The sequence below is a fragment of the Seriola lalandi genome, unplaced genomic scaffold (genome assembly GCF_002814215.2).
Source record: "Seriola lalandi dorsalis isolate HSWRI2012SDOR001 ecotype SW California unplaced genomic scaffold, Sedor1 jcf7180002054378, whole genome shotgun sequence".
Classification (NCBI taxonomy): Eukaryota; Metazoa; Chordata; class Actinopteri; order Carangiformes; family Carangidae; genus Seriola; species Seriola lalandi.
Window position 1 is genome coordinate 128,821 of NW_019524931.1, and position 18,207 is coordinate 147,027.

Below are 18,207 nucleotides of genomic sequence, written 5' to 3' on the forward strand. Positions count from 1 at the left end.
GAGCATTCAGCTCCAGGCGCAGCCCGCCTTACAGTGATAACCCGGCACAAAGACACACAGCCTGTGATCTCAACAAGACCTGACAAAGCAGCGTCATCCAGGTAAAGGCTACGGGGGCGGAAAAACACTTTTCTTCCACCGCGGTGAAGAGGAGAGGCTCCGCTCAGACGCAGCCAGGTGAAAGAAAAACTATGTTTGGCTGTCAGATGACTTGAAGTGCTGCAGTGTTTTAGAGGGAACAAGTCACAAACCTGCACCAACGCACACATGCACACGGATCAGAGCACAAACAGACACACACACCCAGACATCCATCCAGTCATACCTGTTGAGCTGTTTCTGCAGCAGGTCCAGGCGTGTGTCCAGCTGGTTGCGTTGCTGCCGGCTCAGGTTGTGTATCGGCGTGTTGAGGGGCGGCGGGGAGGCCAGGCTGCAGCTGGGAACCTCCTGGTACTGACCACCCCCCCGACTCTCCCCCCAGAAACTAAAGATGTTAGACACACCTGAGAACGCACCTGCGGGAGAAGACGACGGGTGGAGAAGGACAGAATGAGTGTGTGACACATCGGTTAATGTACAAATCACAAGGATATGGGGAAACTGTTTTATCCTATTTTACCTGACAGGGCGTTGCAGGTGTTCCCAGTCTTGGGGTCTCCGTCACCCTCAGTGTTCTCATTAAAGTTCATGGGCGTGGCCTGAGCCTGTGGGTTACCCAGCATTGCAGGAGGTGGGGCGAGGCCTGTCACAACTGACTCCTCCCCCTGTAAGAGTAGTCGATCCAAGGCATTAAAATCAGTTTTTATCGTTCTTAGGTTTTTGTATTTAGGTCAACATTAGTCAACAACTGGAATTATACCTCATCACCACTGGAGTGAGAAGACACTGAGCTCCGATGGGCCTCCCACTGCCTCTTGGACGCCTCCTCCTGTTTCTGGTTGTTAGCTGCCTCCCTCTGTCTTCGTCTCACAGACTTATGGGACTTTTTAATTTCTCCGGCATCTGCATCATCTACACAGAGGTGTGCAAGGAGAGATTAAAAAAAGAGGGAGATTGTTCAGTCCAGCTGGATCAGGACGAACTTTTCAAAGACAACTAATGGAGGAGGATTGAAGTTGTATTTCTATAACCATTCAAAAGTCTGAGTTTTTTGTAATGTGACAATTAAATACGAGCTGCGGAGGCTTGGTTACCCTTTTCTGTGCGTCGTCGGAATGATAACTTGCGTCTCCGTAATTTGTTGAATCCGCCACAGTTGGTGTCGTCACTGCTGGGAGAGCCTGGGATCATGTTGGTCTGAAAGGAGAAACCACCAACATTAAATGGCCCTTATCAACAGAAACATCGAGGGATACAGACTCAGGAGCTTGTCATGCATTCAGAACATGGATAAATAGAGAGAATATTAACAACAGAGCTTATATAAATATATATATATATATATATATATACATATATATATATATATATATATATATAATATTATATGTGGAGCTTTTATAAAATTGAACAATCATTTAAACGTTTTCAGGGTGTCCGTCATTACATTTAGGATGAATCTGTAAACTCACATCTCGGAGGTTGAAGGTGATTTCCAGGTTGTTCCAGAAGTGGTCTGCGAACTCAGGATACATGTCCAGCACCTCCAGAACGTCTTCTCTGAAGATTTTATGGAGGTCGCAGTAGGTCAGAGCCCTCACATCGGCGTTGGATTTACCCGGTCGGGAATACAGGTTGATAGGCTCGCCGAAGATGTCGTTCTTCCCTGGGGAAAACGAAAAGAAAGAAAACCTTTATAGATAAATGTAACTAAGTAGTGTACCAAAATGCAGTTTGAGTTGTATGTACAGCAACATATGATGAGCTGTCCCATTAATCATATCACCACCCCTAAGATTTTTTTGTGGCCTTTTGGCATTGCATGTGAAACTGCATCAGTATTATAAATCTATAAATAATAAAACTAATAAATTTTCCTGCAGAACAACTACTGTTACTTTTGATATTTTAAGCAAATTTTGCTGGTAACACCTCAGCACTTTACTTTTAATTAACTACTTTTTCTATTAATATATCGGCACTTTCACATACAAAGGATCTCAATACTTCTTCCATCACTGAGTAAGAGACACCATAACGTTGTATCAAAAACGTAAAGTAACAGGATTAGTAGCCAAAACTGTTAAAACCGTTGTGTTTAAACCAACAAATATCCAACACAACACACGGTCCACTGAAACATCACTCATGATATTACAGCTACGTATTATTTTACTGTGATATTTGTAAGGTTCCCTGTACATCTGATCATTTGTTTACTTCATATACTTCAGTCATTAAACTATAGGTCTTCTCATGCAATGCAATCAAATACATATGAAATGTCATAAGCAGGTGCACCCTACGAGGTCCTCTGTTATGTTGCGCTATTAGGAGTAACACTCTATGCTCACCAGTAGATGGCGATACCAGCCAATGAATATTACACAGTAAGACAGCAAAGCTTGTTCCTTAACAGTGTCAATACTGTTAAAGTCTTCTCGACAAAGCTAATTGGGTCTAAACCAAAAAGAGAAAGTCACTGTGCAATAGAATCGTCTAACAGGATCTAAGTAGAGCAGAGCTGCTACATACTTTTCCAAGTCCTAAATTAACACTGGAGGCTATGGATCAGTGGAGAACCTGTGCTTGAAAATGAAAGCTGCTGTATTGCTGATAAATCCATAGATGTCAAACTTGCTGCAGGGCTCCGGGAAGCTGTGTGGAGCTGCAACCTTCACTGAAGTAGACCTACAGGCTGAACCGAAATTAATTACATTCTTCTAATTAAATGTTTATAGTTTCAGGAGAGAAAGATTTTCAGATGTAGTCATTACATTTCCTTCAGGCTAATTTAGTTTCTAATAACCTGAAAGCTAACAGGGGGTTAGATGGTAAATACAGTCAGTAAAACAAACGGAAGAACTGAAAGCTTTGCTTTTTATTACCCAAGATGGCGACCACCACGTCTCCTCTCAGGATCTCTATGGATCCCCTGGATATAAAGTAGAGGGCAGTGAGGACGTCCCCGGCGTGGACCAGCGTGTCACCTGGGGGTGCGTGGGTGGTCTTAAACTTCATGGCCAACGCCCTGAGGCAGCCCTTGGTGGAGCCTTTAAAAGCCTTACAGTTCTGCAGCAATGTCCGGTTCAGATGGAGGCAGATATCTGCCTGGAGACACTCAGGGAAACCTTTCAGCACCTGGGGAGAGGGGGAGAGGGAGCGAGGGAATGAGGGAGCAGAGGGAGTGAGGAGACGAGGAAGGAATGATGGAAGAAGGGGAGGACAGAAGAAGGAAGACGGAAGAAAAACACAGGAAAAAGGGTGTGACGAGAGAGTATACAAGGGGGAAAGAGAGGTAAAAGGAGGGAGGAGATAAATGAAGGAGATGGAAGATGAACAGGTGGGAGAAAGAAAAGCGTATGAATTGATAGAGAAAGGTTACATCAGTATTGATACGTGTTATTAGCAGCGACTGACTGGTACATTAAGTCCAGAACATAAAACTAATGTCAAATAAATGTCACAGATTATGGATGCTGCAAGAGGAATAATAAAAAGGCGGAGCCTTTAGTGACTTTATTGCCTCCTTTCCTTTTGGTGAACACTAATGGGACATTAGCCTTAACACCATGCCACAAATTAACATGACATAACTTAATTGCCAATACATTTATCAGAAGATATTGGTTCTAACCACCAAAGAAGTCATGAGTTTTATTATGATTTTAACCTCGAACCAGAAGATGATTCCCTCTTTAAAAAGGGCCCAAACATTGATTTTTAGAGCTTCACAGCAAAATGATCTCAAACTGTATTTCAGAGGACGGACAGGAACACAGTCAGCAGGCCCGTAGAGTGTAATTAATATGAAGAACTGGTGCAATTTTAATGAGTTCAATGCAGCCATTGGAAAGTCTCAGCTCTTTAAAGTGTCAGGCTGTGGGCTTCTCTTGTAACTCTCTGGCTGACTGCACAGAACAGAACTCTACCTACCACATCACACTATGTTCCTCCATTTCTCTCTCTCTTTTATCCATTTCAAGCTACTATCCATTTCTCTCTTTTGTCATTTGTCTCTATTCTCTTTTCACTTCCCATTAAATTCCTGTCTTTTTGCAAGCCTCAGTGCTTGCTATCTCCACCCCTTTACTTCCTTTTCTCCAAGTACTCATACCTTCTTTTTAATCTTTACCATTAGCGCTTTTCATCTCTCCTCAGAATTTAAAGACCTCCTCCTCCCCACACAAACATTTTTGAATGTGTCACAGTCTGGTTGAAGACAGTAAAACACATGGAGACATGGAAATGCATTGAATAAATTCTCTACAACCTCACAACTTAAACCTAAGGAAGCCCTGAAAGTCAATTTGTTTTTTTTGTTTTGCCAGTATCATTTTTTAAAAGTTTTTTCTCATCTGTGAAAAACAACCCCAGACAGTCAATGCATTTCTTTCCCAGGCTCATGTTGTTGTTTTGTAACAAAAAAAAATCACTTGCCTCTTGGGGTTTTTTTCATAGATGAAGAATATAAATTAAAAAACTTGGAAAAATGATTCTCCCATTTTCATGCTTACCTTTCAGGGCTTCCATGAAACTCCCTTTTGTGAATTTAAACGACAGCCTGCCAGAGCTCCCTGGACACGACAACCATTTTGTTGATTTGTGAGGCACCAGGTAAAACCCCAAAATGTGCTGGAGTCAGATTTTACAGGCCACCTGTACCAGCTGTTATCTTGCCTCCAATGGTGCATTTAGCTGAGGCTGAACTGCTGACTTTCAAGGATACACTGCTATTGTTTTATATAAAGGGTGACTGTCATGATATATTACTGTGAGGTTTGCTGTAGCTTTCCTAGTGGGAAAGCCTCTGTTTAATGTGAAGCAGAAATGTTTTTATGGGCTTTCCTTTGCCGGCCTGTAGGACGCTTAAACCGCTCCACTATACAGTTGTAACCAAATGCACAGGAATCTAGCAAATACATTAGGATAAAAAACGTTATCATGCCTCCCCTAATAATGATAGGGATGCTTTATGCTTGATAATGTTGTATTTTGCATCTTTACTACAAGGACCTCTGTCTTTACCAGCCTTGTGTGTCATTGCTGTTCAGTTTCAGGAGAATATTCATTCATATTCATTCATTCAACATTTTTATAAAAAATACAAAAATCAATTTACCAATTAATGACAATTTTTGAAATGATCCAACATAGATTCTGTGCTTTCGTGCCTTCTCTCAGTAAACATGTACATATGTGTTAAGTGTTATGCGTATGCAGTACTTGTTGGCTCAGTTAGGGCTGCACTTCAGCCCTTGAGTCACGACAGTCCCGTAAACTGTGGTGTGAACAGTTACAGTCTATATCTCGCTGCAGCAGGACTGTCTTGGCCCAGGATGGGTTACTGACTCTGCACACTGATCTGAGCTCTGTTTGTGTCTGGCTCTGAGACGTGGTGCAAGTCGAGTGAACAGTGTGTAGATTCTAATATTATTAAGCCTGTCCATGCTGGGTAGCTAACACTAGCTAGAGCCAGCTGTCTGCAGACATCACACTGATGTCTTGGCAACACAAACTGCAGATGAACTGGTGAGCAGACTTTCAGTTTCTGTCCTGTCTGTGCTCAAAATTGTCATTAAAGTAGATGTCTGTACGTAGGTGAAGCATCTGTGTCACATTTTAGTTGTTTTGCATTTGCCATGGAAAATAAATTTTTGGTCGACATTTTCAAAACTAAGAAATGTGTTTACAATTTAATTTAGGACTTGGAAAAGAATGTAGCAGCTCTGCTCTATTATGTGCACTTTAAATATTTAACACTCAGGGAAGCGACTGTATTTCACACTTGTTGAATGTACAAGAAATGTATGTGTACAAAATAAATCCTGAAAAACCATATTAAAATATACTGTAGATAAATACTTTTTTTTTTATCCAGAAATACATGCAGAGAAGGCAGATGCATTTTTTTCCTCTTTGAAACAATTTTCTATTTTTTTTTAGCCATGCTAGTGGTCCTGATTTTGATGATCCCCTGATATTTCCTCTACTGTCAAACACAGGTTGGCTTTTTTCTGCTTTTAGTGAATAATCTCAATGACTCTTGTATGGATTGTCATGAAATTCTTGACGGATGTTCATGGTGCCCAGAAGATGAACCCCAGCCATCTCCTGACTGTCCTCCTGCACTACCAGCAGGTCAAATTGGGTTTTTTTCACTGTAAAAGGGGTTAGTCGTGCTGGCTCATGTTTTTCCACTGCACCACACATCAACGTTACTTGCGTTAATAACGTTAATGAAGCACCACTAACTTGTGACCAACACACTGCATTAAGGCTAATATCTGAAAGTAAAAACAGAAACTCAGGAGTGAAACTAAACTCCAAACCAAAAAGATTCAGGAAGAGGCTGCAACAGAACTGAGAGCATAACACACAGAGACTTTACAGAGTTTAGCTGCTGAGGACAGAGGAGGAGACCGGCAACTGTTGGTCAGAGCATCGGCTAGTCCCTGATGTGTGACTGCAGTGGAAGGCATGAGATCTTGTTCAGACATTCATGGTTCCCAGATGATTTATCCCACTCACTTTGGTGACCCTCTGAATTTTCCTCTAGTGCCACCATGAAGCTGATGTTTTTGTTTTTTTGTGAAATGAAACAACTATGGGATGGACCACCATGACATGATCCTGTAACTTTCAGTCAGCACCATTTTATTTTGTCCAATACTTTGGTTTATGACCAAACACCTTCCCACAGACTTCCCAGCAGCCTCAGCTGTGTTTCAAGTGAAGTGCTAATTAGGAAATGTTAGTATGCTAACACGCTAAGTACTATTATTGCTATAAACTACTAGTCTTGTTTAAGGAGGACTGGAGCGAAAATAAGATGAAAAGTTGCTACGATGGATCGTGCATTAAGAACTAGCCTTACTCTTGCATGTTCAAGTTCATCCAACTCTCCAAAAGAAAGCTGAACATCTAATTCACACTAACACCCGACACTAACATATAAAAATTAAAGACCATTAAAGACCAAACTTCAAGGGCAGCAGAAATCTAATCAAATGTTTTGCCATACACATTCAAACATTTGAACTGGATCATTCTGAAGGTATTCTGTCTGTTCCACTGCACTGAGCGCATCTGAGAGCCACACTGGGCCGTGCCTGTGCTCCTGCAGGCAAACAGATTTTTATTCTCTATGTTACTGATCTCTGTCTGCAGAACGCCGTGTCTACACAGGAGGTGTAGTTTGAGCAGCATGTTAGCAGAGCAGCAGATTCAGTGCCCTGTCTTTGTCTGCAAAGGATGCATTCAGGCACAGTACTGAGTTGTAGGTAACCTGCATTTTGGCAGCACTCACACCCCAACACACAATGACTGTAGTTAGGTTAGTAAAACACAGGAAAATAGATTTGGAGCGTAAAAATGTGCTGTAATTGATTAAAATTGATTAAAGTATGTGCCTATCTATACCGTCAGATGCAAGTGAGACAAATGACTGAAAAACAGCTGAAATGCTCTCAGTGTAGACATGCCATAAGTCCCACATAATCACACAGAGAGGTCAGAGGTCAGCTACTTCAGAACAACCTGACATCAGATTCAGCCATCCACATGCAGAAGGTAGAACAGATCTGTACAACACATAAATGACCACACTCCTGCACTTTCAGTTTCTCATCAGCGCTGCATTATTATTCTTTCCATCTTCCATCTTCCATCAGACAGACAGACAGACAGACAGACAGGGTCTTCACTGGGCCTTTAAGAGAGCAACATAATGAGAGAAGAGGAGAGGGCAGACACTGGAAAACACGTTCCCTGGAAAACACGAGTTCAAGAAGAGCTGGAAGTAAATGATTTCTCACAAAAAAAGTCTTTCACACATTATGTTATTGTGTAATTGTCTGACTGAAATTCAGTGACATCCTTAAGTCCAGCCACACTCATCTCAACTCCCGATGATGCTCATCAAATTTGTTCTCTCTACTTCAACGGTTCACTTATTACACTGAAACCAAACAGGATTTTAGTGATGGAATATTGTGCTTTACTTGCATTGGGACATCCAAACAGAGTTCCCCCGCACTTCTGGAAGGCTTCACAAACAATAATGAGCCGCTGATTGTGCTCCGACCAGCAATTTTAATATTAAATATTTGGATGCTGGAAAGGCTTCCTGATGTGATGAGCAGAGATATTTTTAGCAAAGAGCTGACAGTAAGAAACAGATTACAATGCAGTGAAAATCTGCAGCTGAAAAAATAATTTGCGCAGTCAAATAAAAACTGAAAGAACACTTATATCTTGTTCACACGTGATCATATACATGATCTGCTGTAAATAATGATGATAGAGATGAAAGCCACTGACTCATGCACAGCATTAAGTCTTTACATCAGCAGATCTCAAGTGTTGACATGTTTATGATTACGGCTGTGTGTGTGTGTGTGTGTGTGTGTGTCTGTGGTTGCATGCATGTGTGTGTCCAATGTCACATCTGAGGTAAAACCCACGCGTCACTTGTACAGAGAGACAGAAGATGTGACTGGGACCATGGCTCTGTGTGTGTGTGTGTGTGTGTGTGTGTGTGTGTGTGTGCGTGTGTGTGTGTGCCTGAGTGTTTTTGTGTGTCTGTGTGTGTATGAGCAGCACCATCCAATACACTGTGACTCACACAGTTCAGGCTGAGGTCGAAACACAACAAGCATGTGGAAAGCAATCTTTCAATCGATGAGTGTGAGAGCGTGCATGGTGTGTTTGTGTGCACTGACAGGTCTGACTCACTGTGTGTGTGTGTGTCTGTGTGTGTGTGTATGTGTGTGTGTGTATGTGCGTGTGTGTGTGTGTGTGTGTTCCTACTACTACATGAAAGCAACTGTTTCTGAATGCATTCGTTTTACTTGGCGATCAGCATATCTAAACCTTATTAAGTCATGCATGTCTCTTTTATATGTGTGCAAATAAATACATATCTGTGAAGTATAATGAGTCAGTGTGTGTGTGCGTGTGTGTGTGTGTGTGTAGGAAAAGAGTTTATCAGCCTTCATGCATGTGAACAAACTGATTGTTGGTCCATGCATATTACAAAGACTCCAAACTATTTATTTGCACAAGTATGTGTGTGTGTGTGTGTGTGTGTGTGTGTGTGTGTGTGTGTGTTTGTGTGTGTGTGTGTGTGCATATCATTTATGATACTCACATCACTCCTATTCTGTCTGATGTTGTCGGACCATGCATGCTGAGACAAAGTCTTCGAGTCATCCTATTAACGTACAACGCAGGCTCAAAATACTCCACTAGCCTTTGTGTGTGTACATGTGTGTATTCATGCGGATCACTCATTCATTAACATGAACAGGTGTACACACACAGGATCTGGGTTCATGAGGATCAGTACTCACAGCATTCATGTCGATGCCGTTGGTGTAGGACCAGGCGTGCTGGAAGTACTCCTCCAGCCTCTGCCGGAGCGGGTTGGGGATCTGGTGGAAACGGATGAACTCCCTGACTCGCAGCATCTGGGTGTGGTAGCGGGCCGTCCCCGAGTACAGCCGCTGGATGATGGCCGACACGTTTCCAAAGATACTGGCGTACATTAGGGCTGGAGGTCAGAGAGGGGGAGAGGCGGAGACATGAGGCAGAGTTTGGAAGTGTGAGGAAGCAGGAAACAGGCAGGAAGGGGAGAATAATATATACATTAGCAGAGAGTAAGGGACAAAGTGGCACTTCGTCTGACTGATTCTACATCTGAAAAGAATCATACTATTAAGTTTGACACCCTTGTGTCACCGTTTTTATCAAACATATCATCCAACAGTGAGACCCAAGAGATTTACTGACACCCATCAGAGCTGTGTTGAAAAGACGATTTCTACTGTAAGTACAGATATGTAAATTAGAAGTCTTTATATGAGTCACATCTAAGATCAAGTCTAGACTTGTAAATTAGACATCTACACTGATCCCTTTGTATTCTTTTTAAAATGTTAGCTACTGTAAAAAAACACACCTTTTTATCCTGGCTCTTTTTCTTCTCAGTTATATTAGCAACCTAAAGTTATTATGTCTGATTTTTAATATAATTTAATTAAGGTCACTTCTGTTACTGTATGTTCAGAAAGGTCCGATACAAATAAAGAGATTCTTATTGTTATTGTCATTATGAGACAGATTTCTATACTTTGATTGAATTATAAAAACACATGTTTTTCTACATTACAACATACAGCAGTGAGTGATCTATAAATATGACTGTTAGAGTTTTTCTCTTTTGATTTTACCAATCCAAGCTAAGAGTCTAAGGATAGACAGTTGTACAGATTGTAAGGTCCTATGAGGACAACATGTAATTTATGACTTTGGGCTGTATAAATAAAACTCATTTAACTTGACTTGACCTGATTATGTGATAGTAGATTTTCTAAATTCAAGGGCCTGATGTGCTTCATCCAAGGAATGAAGGAAGCCATGATCTTGCTCATAGTCATACTGTTCAATCACTTACACAGATAAATTAACTTTAAGGAGAATGTCCTGAAGTCATTCAAATATACAGTAGGTTCAGATTATCCCAAATCTGTAGAATAACAACACATCCATTGCGTTTTGTCAAGATAAAACTGTTAGTGAAAACATAAACAGCACGTTTCACACTTAAAAGGCTGCAAGATGGAAGATACTGATGTGAAGATACAGTACAGCCGTCTGAAATAGACTTATTTCCTCTTTGTGTTTGTATTGACAGTGTCAGCAGAGACCCACTTGAGTGTCCGCTGACACTGCTGAAGACACATTAGCTTCAGCTTCATTTTTACACAGAGCAGAGACTCTGGATTTTGTTTACTGTTGCTTTAACTGAAAAGATCGAATATCAATTAAAATGATCAAAACCACTTTCAAGTGCAACCGGGCATGACTGCATTGAATTAAGATGTATTTGAAAAACTGTGATTGAATCATGTGAATATTTGTTAAAAGATTACATTTGACGTGCTGACATTAATACTACAGCATTATTATATAATATATACATTAATATACTGTAGCATAATGCAAGATCAATAGATAGTTTAAGCTGATTTCTGAAAGTTAAATGTCTAATTTTAACTGCACATACAGTCAAACACCACTAGCCAACATGATTAGACATTCATTTTTATGTTGTTTGAACCAGACCGGAAAACCTTTCCTTCCATCACTCCTACGAGCAACTTAAAAATGGATCCGTCCATACTATCTTTTATTTGATTTTTATTTTTTTGCATGAGGTCAATCGACTGGAGATCGGACAGAGCAGGAGACTGACTGATCTAAAAGGGTTTTGTCTGTAGAGGACAGAGTGTTTCATGTCATATCCTTCATGAGCCTCAGTGTTTTGTCCTGTTGTCATGTTGTATCCTGGTAACCTCTCAACCTCTGTCAGCTCCCATCACTGTCTACATCATCCACTCAAACAGCTACAGTATGTATGTGTGTGTGTGTGTGTGTGTGTATGTGTGTGTGTGTTTACACGTCTGGTGTCACAAAGGACACAATTGATCTGTGACTCAATTTGAATAAATGTTTTAAGGCTCATTACAATTTCATAGTGCACTTCCATTTTAGAACAACTTGTATCATGCTTCAGTTATGGAAATGTTAAAAGCCTCAGGTCGTTTTCTGGCCAAGCGAACGGCAAACTGTCTGGAGGAGCAGGACTGCAGCCAAAATAAAAAATAAAAACAGGAAACGGCCACGTTGAATAATAATTCAGCGATATACTTTCAAAGTGAAAAATATGATCTACAAGAAAAATAATATATGAGAAAAAATCTGTGTGATTTAGAAGTAAACAACATCACACTCTAATTGAGGCTGCTTGTGTAAAGTAATCCCTGCTGTGCTGATTAGCGTCTGCAGACGAGTTCAAGAAGAGCTGGAAGTAAATGATTTCTCACAAAAAAAGTCTTTCACACATTATGTTATTGTGTAATTGTCTGACTGAAATTCAGTGACATCCTTAAGTCCAGCCACACTCATCTCAACTCAACTCACATCCGTTCTCAGTGAAAAAGTGGTGAACAGGAGCACAAGAGACACTGTATCTTATCTTGCTATTATTACAAGTGATGTTTGATATAATCATATATTTTTAATAACCAATAAAAAGCAGGAGAGTGGCTTTATCATCTGGAAACAACTGCAAATTACTTGATAATAATTGTGTACTTTTCCGACCAAACCTGTGTGAAACACACATTTACCTCTCCTGCATTATGAGTGGGTATAAGTTAGCTTTTTTTGTACCAAAACATTTCCCCAACCCCAGGTCTGAAGCCAAGGAACAGTCACTTATATCAGTACTTACATCCTATGAGCATGACACAGATGGAGAAGATCTTCTCAGAGTTGGTGTTTGGGGATACGTTTCCAAAGCCCACACTGGTCAGACTGCTGAAGGTGAAGTACAGAGCTGTGACGTACTTGTCTTTGATGGAGGGTCCTGAACCTGTTGTAGGAGTTTGCAGAAGTTAAAGAAATATAAAAAAAAAGGTCCTTCACTTACCAGAATGACAGATGGGAAACGAACATGTAATAAGTATCTTTTCTATTCAAGGTCCCATATTGAATAAAGTGACATTTCCATGTCTTTTGTGATTATAAAGCAGGTCTCGGTTCTATATTAATAAAAGTATCAAAGTGCTCAGTACACAGAGAAATGCACACAGCCTGTATTTAGAAACTGAGCCTCAAAACCAGCCGTCAGGACTTCTGTAACTTTGTGATGTCACAGCAAAGCAGTCATGGCCATGGCCCAAGCTCCGCCCACCTGGACCCACCACCCACGATTGTTGCAGGATTTGGTTTCTCTGAGTGTTTACATGAAATCTGCTATATTTTTATTAGATCACTCAGAAAACAGTCAGCCAATCAGAAGAGAGGCTCAGAGCCTCCTCTCTTCTGATTGGCTGACTGACCTGTTGTTACTAGAGCTCCAGAGAGAAGCCTGAGAGACTGGGATGTAAAACTACACTGAGATGGTTTTTGTTTCTTAACTACAAATATATCTTCTTATGGATCAAATAAAACACCAGAAAGTGTAAGATAAGGGACTTTTAAATTGCTTAGAATGAAACTAACCAGTACAGACAGTATCATTATGTTTCTAACCAGTATCAACACTACACTGTTTCAGTACCTGGGATGGAGTCATTGTAGTGTTTTCCCAACTGGTCCCCCAGCGTGTGGAGCCAGCCAATTGAACCATTTCTCTCTACACTACCAATGGCATACCTGGGAGAAATAACAACAGTTCAATGTATTATTATACTGTATATGATTACTGATGTTGGCAATTGTCTAGATGCTGCTGCTACAGTCGGTAACCAGATGCAGACAAGCAAACTAAGCTGATTATTGAACACATCTCATATTCATGTTGTCACAAATATTTTTTGATTACAACCGATTTAAAACAAAATAGAAATACTCAATGCTTTGATTAAGAGTGAGAAGCTACTGTATGAACAAACATGATATATAACATAGAATCAGAAGCTTTTCTTTATTGTGCTGAGGATAAGAATTTTGGTATTGTGACAACACTGGCACCCGTACAATACCAGTTCTGATGTACGCAGACAGAGACATGATCATTCACACATTACTCCTGTGTTAATCTCATCTGACTCATCAGACAGTCTTGTGGCATTGTACCAGATGCAGGCCAGCCAGTGAGCGATGAGGGCGAAGGTGCACATGAGGAGGAAAAGGACAGCTGCGCCATACTCCGAGTAGCGATCCAGCTTTCTGGCTACACGGACCAATCGCAGAAGACGAGCCGTTTTCAGCAGACCAATCAGAGTGGTGGTCTGAAAGGCAGAGATTAGGTATGGTAAAGCATGGCAGAAAACAAAGTCCCTTGGCTCTGATATGTCCTCAGTGTTCCCACCTGCTGTCAACCTGTCACCCACACACATTTACACACAGAGGCGGTGCAGCCGTGGCCTTGTCCTGATGTGATGCCCTGTTGTGGGGGAGGTAAATCCTGACTCCCATCCATTACTGTGGGCTGTCAATTCCCACTCCTATCTGCTTGTATTCAGCCGGTCCCCTCCGTGTCCATACAACAAATAAATAACAGGCCGATTACAGCGCTGGCAGAGAGCCTGGTCCTGCGCTGTGTGTGTCCTCACAGTAAATAATAGTTGTCTGCTGAGGAAAAGCTCCATTTTCTTGGCTCAGCGGCTTCTTCCGGACAGCATCAATGAAGTGAACCTTGGCAAAGCTTTCCCAAGGCACTACTTGAAAGCTGGGGAGTTTCCACATTCATCTTGTTGGTGGACTCGGTGCGTGACTTAATTACTATATATAACATTTTTATCACTTACATGCTTCCCATCACTTATAGATGCATTTAAAGAGCCACTTGCTCAGTCAATAGAATTACCCTTAGCTGAGTTGCTGCGTGGAGTGATTCCATCAACCTTGGCCTCAGTGGTTTTCATCCTCATTATGTGGGAGGTTTCCTCAGATCCCTGCAACAACCTACGATGCAACTCACTCCATCCCCTCCCGCTTCCTCTAACTCCCACCTCTTCCTCCAGACACCAACATCGCTCTTCCTTAAATTCTCCATCCACCTCCATCACTTCACCCTTCAATTGTTCAGAAACATCAGAGTCTCTTCAGCTTCTATACTACACTGAACTAAAACATGTCTCAGCATGTTTCTCTCTAGTATTACCTGCATTGGTGATTATATCATCACTGATTAAAGCGACACTCCACTGATTTTACTCTGGAAGTTCAGTTTACGATTATTCCATTTTAAAAATTGTTGATGCTACCACTTGCTTGATTTTTATTTGATCATGTGATATGTTGTAGACATGTTTTATTTTGATGCTCTACCATGGCTGGCTGCACATCAACTTCCCCACGGAGACAATTAAATTATAAAACAAAACCTCAAGCACATCTGCATCTCTCTTTCTTTCTCTTAATTCCCATCCCTCCACCTCCTTGTCTCCTTCATACCTCTCTCCCTCCTTTGTACTGTATCTCTCAGTTTGAACTTCTCTTTATTCTGTTAGATGAAGACACTGGCAGACATGATGTCACTACAACATTTCTGTCTTTTTATCCCTCCATCTCACTACCACTTGTCTTTTCCTCTTCCTTTCACCCTCCCTTATAACTTCTCTGCAGCGTACAGACAGCCAACCTTGTCTCCCTCCGTCTCTTGACGTACCTCCTCTCCGTTGCGATAGATGAGCAGGTCAAAGGGAATAGCAGCCACCATGTCGATGAGGAACCAGCCTTTGAAGTAGTGGACGGCGATGCGCACCGGGTGGCTCACCACTTCATCATTAGTGTTCACATATGTTGTCCTGAGAGGAAGAGTTAAGTGTTGTTACACAAACACTTCTGACACAACCACCACTACTGTGACGACACGTTACTTCAACTATTACTATTTCTACTATTGCTACCACCAGGCAGCTACTGCTGGAACTACTAGCAGCATTTATTCATGTCTCTTAAGGTCGGACCTGAAGTTGATGAGGATGTCGATAATGAACATGATATCCACTATGAGGTCCACCACGTTGAGAGGAGAGCAGGAGTAACCACAACTCTGCATGGCTGCTTCTTGCTGTGGAGAGGAGAGGAGACAGAAAATAAAAGAAGACAGGAGAGAATTATAATGTAATGCTCTAAAAATAGAACAGTTCTGTGTGACTACCTCTTTCAAACAGATTAGCACTAAGGGTTTAACGATAATTTGCATACGTATGTAGACAAAACATGAAGTGACGGAAAAACGGGGCTTTCGACAGACACATTGTCCCGAGGAACACTGTCTCCATTAATCTACTCAGAGTTTTCAGAGCTGTGAAAATCCTCTGTGTGTATTATTGCTCTGTTTATCAGTATTTTCCAGCAGATGTTTGGTCACTCACTCAAAGCGTTCTCTCACTGTGGAGCCTCATTGTTTTCTGTTCTGCTCTGTTCATTTGCTGGGGAACAAAATGTTGATGCTTTACAATAAAAGCGTTTTAATATGGTTGGGTTTTTATTGTGAAAATAACTTAGTGAATGAAGTGTTAGTGAGGTTAGCTAGTGTTTTAACTTTAACTAAAGTTTATCTAGAAAAATAGACACTTTTTCTGTTGAAAAATCTTTGTGATGCATATGGAATATTTATTTGCATATTTAAAAAAAAATGTGAACATGAATATAATTTATTGGACAAAAATGTTTTAAATTATTTTTTAAATAATTTTATTTTTTTAAAAAGGGAAGAAAAAGAAACAGGTGCAGGTGCTTCCGTTTGTAGGTTAGCCATCTGGTTTGGTTTGTAAGCAAAGAAAGAAAAAAAGGAGCCACATGATTGTGATTTGACAATAGAAATAAAGTAGACTTGATATTTGAGAACCCACCTGGTCATTGAGGAGGAACGCGGCTGAGTAGGGCGTCAGGATGGCAGTGTAGATGACCAGCAGCAGGATGAGCCAGTCCCACACTGCCTTGAAGGGGCTGTAGTGCAACACAGTCCACTTGTGGATGCGTGGAGCTTGGAGCTTGTACTCTGGCAACACATCTGCACCCAGAGACAGAACCTGGGTGGAGACAAGGGGGGGGCAGAGGGACAATTAGACAAAAGAAGACAGAGAAGGAGTGAAGGCAAAGGAAGAGAAAAGAAGGAAAGGAAACCACCATGACAGTAGTCTGATGGAAAATGAGTTGACACACATGCTAACTATGCACATACACACACACACACATACACACACCTGCACACAGCCTGAGTGCATATAGCAGCTCCGTGAAACATATATTGACTTCCATGACATGTGTGCTGCCTTCACAGTGGATACAACAGCAGTAATTGCAGCGAGACGCCAGTGTCCACGGAAGATGATGAGAACTGTTCTGAAGGCACTGACTCTCTTAAGGTTACCCTCCCAGGCAGTGTGCTTCTCTCACACACACACACACACACACACACACACACACACACACACACACACACACACACACACACTTGTTCTAGATACAACAATGCATAGACAGATGTATATACACTCATATAGCAGGCTTACACACACACATACACACTTAGCATCCATGATTTGTGTCACATTTACTTCTCTGTATCAGTGACTCTGGCACGAGGGCTTTGTTTCATAAGTGTCTACAGAACTGCACATAAGCATATTCCAAACACTTACATACAAACACACACAGAGCTCTTGTCCTCCATCTTCAGCCTCACACACAAACACATTAAACACAAACACACACCAGGAATGAAATCCCGGGTATTATGGTGCAGCTCTAAGTAGCTTTACTTGCAGTAATGTATTCCACCGTCTGCACCGCTCTCGCCCCGGATGAGAGCAGGAAGGAATCAGTCTAAAGAGGCATTAGCACAGCCAGCCTTGTGTCTCTGCGTAATAGAATCACACAGAGCGCTGCAGAAAAAAAACCTGTGAAAGTGACAAAATCGGAAGTGACTTTTGACTGACTTTCACCACCGTGCTCACACAGCAGCGCCCTGTGCACATGGATCCACCGTCAAACGGAGTAAATGAATGAAGAAATGTGTTATAACTAAGGTGGCAGCAGATACGTCACATGTATTACTTATATTAGAAATGAGGTATAATCCATTAAGACACTACGAACTATGGCCTCGAGGGGAATCATCACCTCTCTGACACAGTCTCTAAAAAGAGCAGATTATACTGTAAGCTCTGCAAAGATAGTTTGCAATATACAATGCAGTCAGAAAGTATATGAACGTATTTACATCCACATAAGATGGAGTGTAGTTTATTATGCACAACCCACAGAAAGGCTTTAAAGAGGATAGGATACATTTTAAAATAAATTGAGAATTTCTCATATTTGGTTCCTGCTTCACTCTGTAAGACTGTAATTACTAAAAATGTGCTAAGAAGTTAATAAATTAATTGTATAAATGTGTATTAATATTTGTTCTCTGTACAAGATGCCAATGATCTGCAAAACTAGCTCAAGGCTGCACCAGCACAGTAAGAGTTTGTTTTGGTGTTAGGTTGGAGCACAGAAACATTTGTATGCAGGTGGAGCAGCGACAGGTACAGCAGGCTGAGCTACTTCCAACACAAACTCCAGAGACGGGAACAA

At 41.3% G+C, this 18,207-nt stretch overlaps 1 protein-coding gene across 1 annotated transcript in view; it reads right to left on the bottom strand.

Moving 5' to 3' along the window:
- kcnh2b (potassium voltage-gated channel, subfamily H (eag-related), member 2b) overlaps positions 1-18,207 on the bottom strand; it is a 96,421-nt gene that overhangs the window by 4,887 nt on the left and 73,327 nt on the right. Inside the window, exons 5-17 of the mRNA XM_087174745.1 lie at positions 16,476-16,655; positions 15,585-15,688; positions 15,284-15,422; positions 13,747-13,901; positions 13,229-13,323; positions 12,398-12,538; positions 9,453-9,652; positions 2,988-3,240; positions 1,572-1,765; positions 1,194-1,296; positions 860-1,011; positions 620-764; positions 326-515 (exon numbers count right to left, since the gene is read on the bottom strand). Coding sequence (XP_087030871.1) covers positions 326-515; positions 620-764; positions 860-1,011; positions 1,194-1,296; positions 1,572-1,765; positions 2,988-3,240; positions 9,453-9,652; positions 12,398-12,538; positions 13,229-13,323; positions 13,747-13,901; positions 15,284-15,422; positions 15,585-15,688; positions 16,476-16,655 — 2,051 coding nt within the window. The remainder of the gene's footprint in view (positions 1-325; positions 516-619; positions 765-859; positions 1,012-1,193; positions 1,297-1,571; positions 1,766-2,987; positions 3,241-9,452; positions 9,653-12,397; positions 12,539-13,228; positions 13,324-13,746; positions 13,902-15,283; positions 15,423-15,584; positions 15,689-16,475; positions 16,656-18,207) is intronic.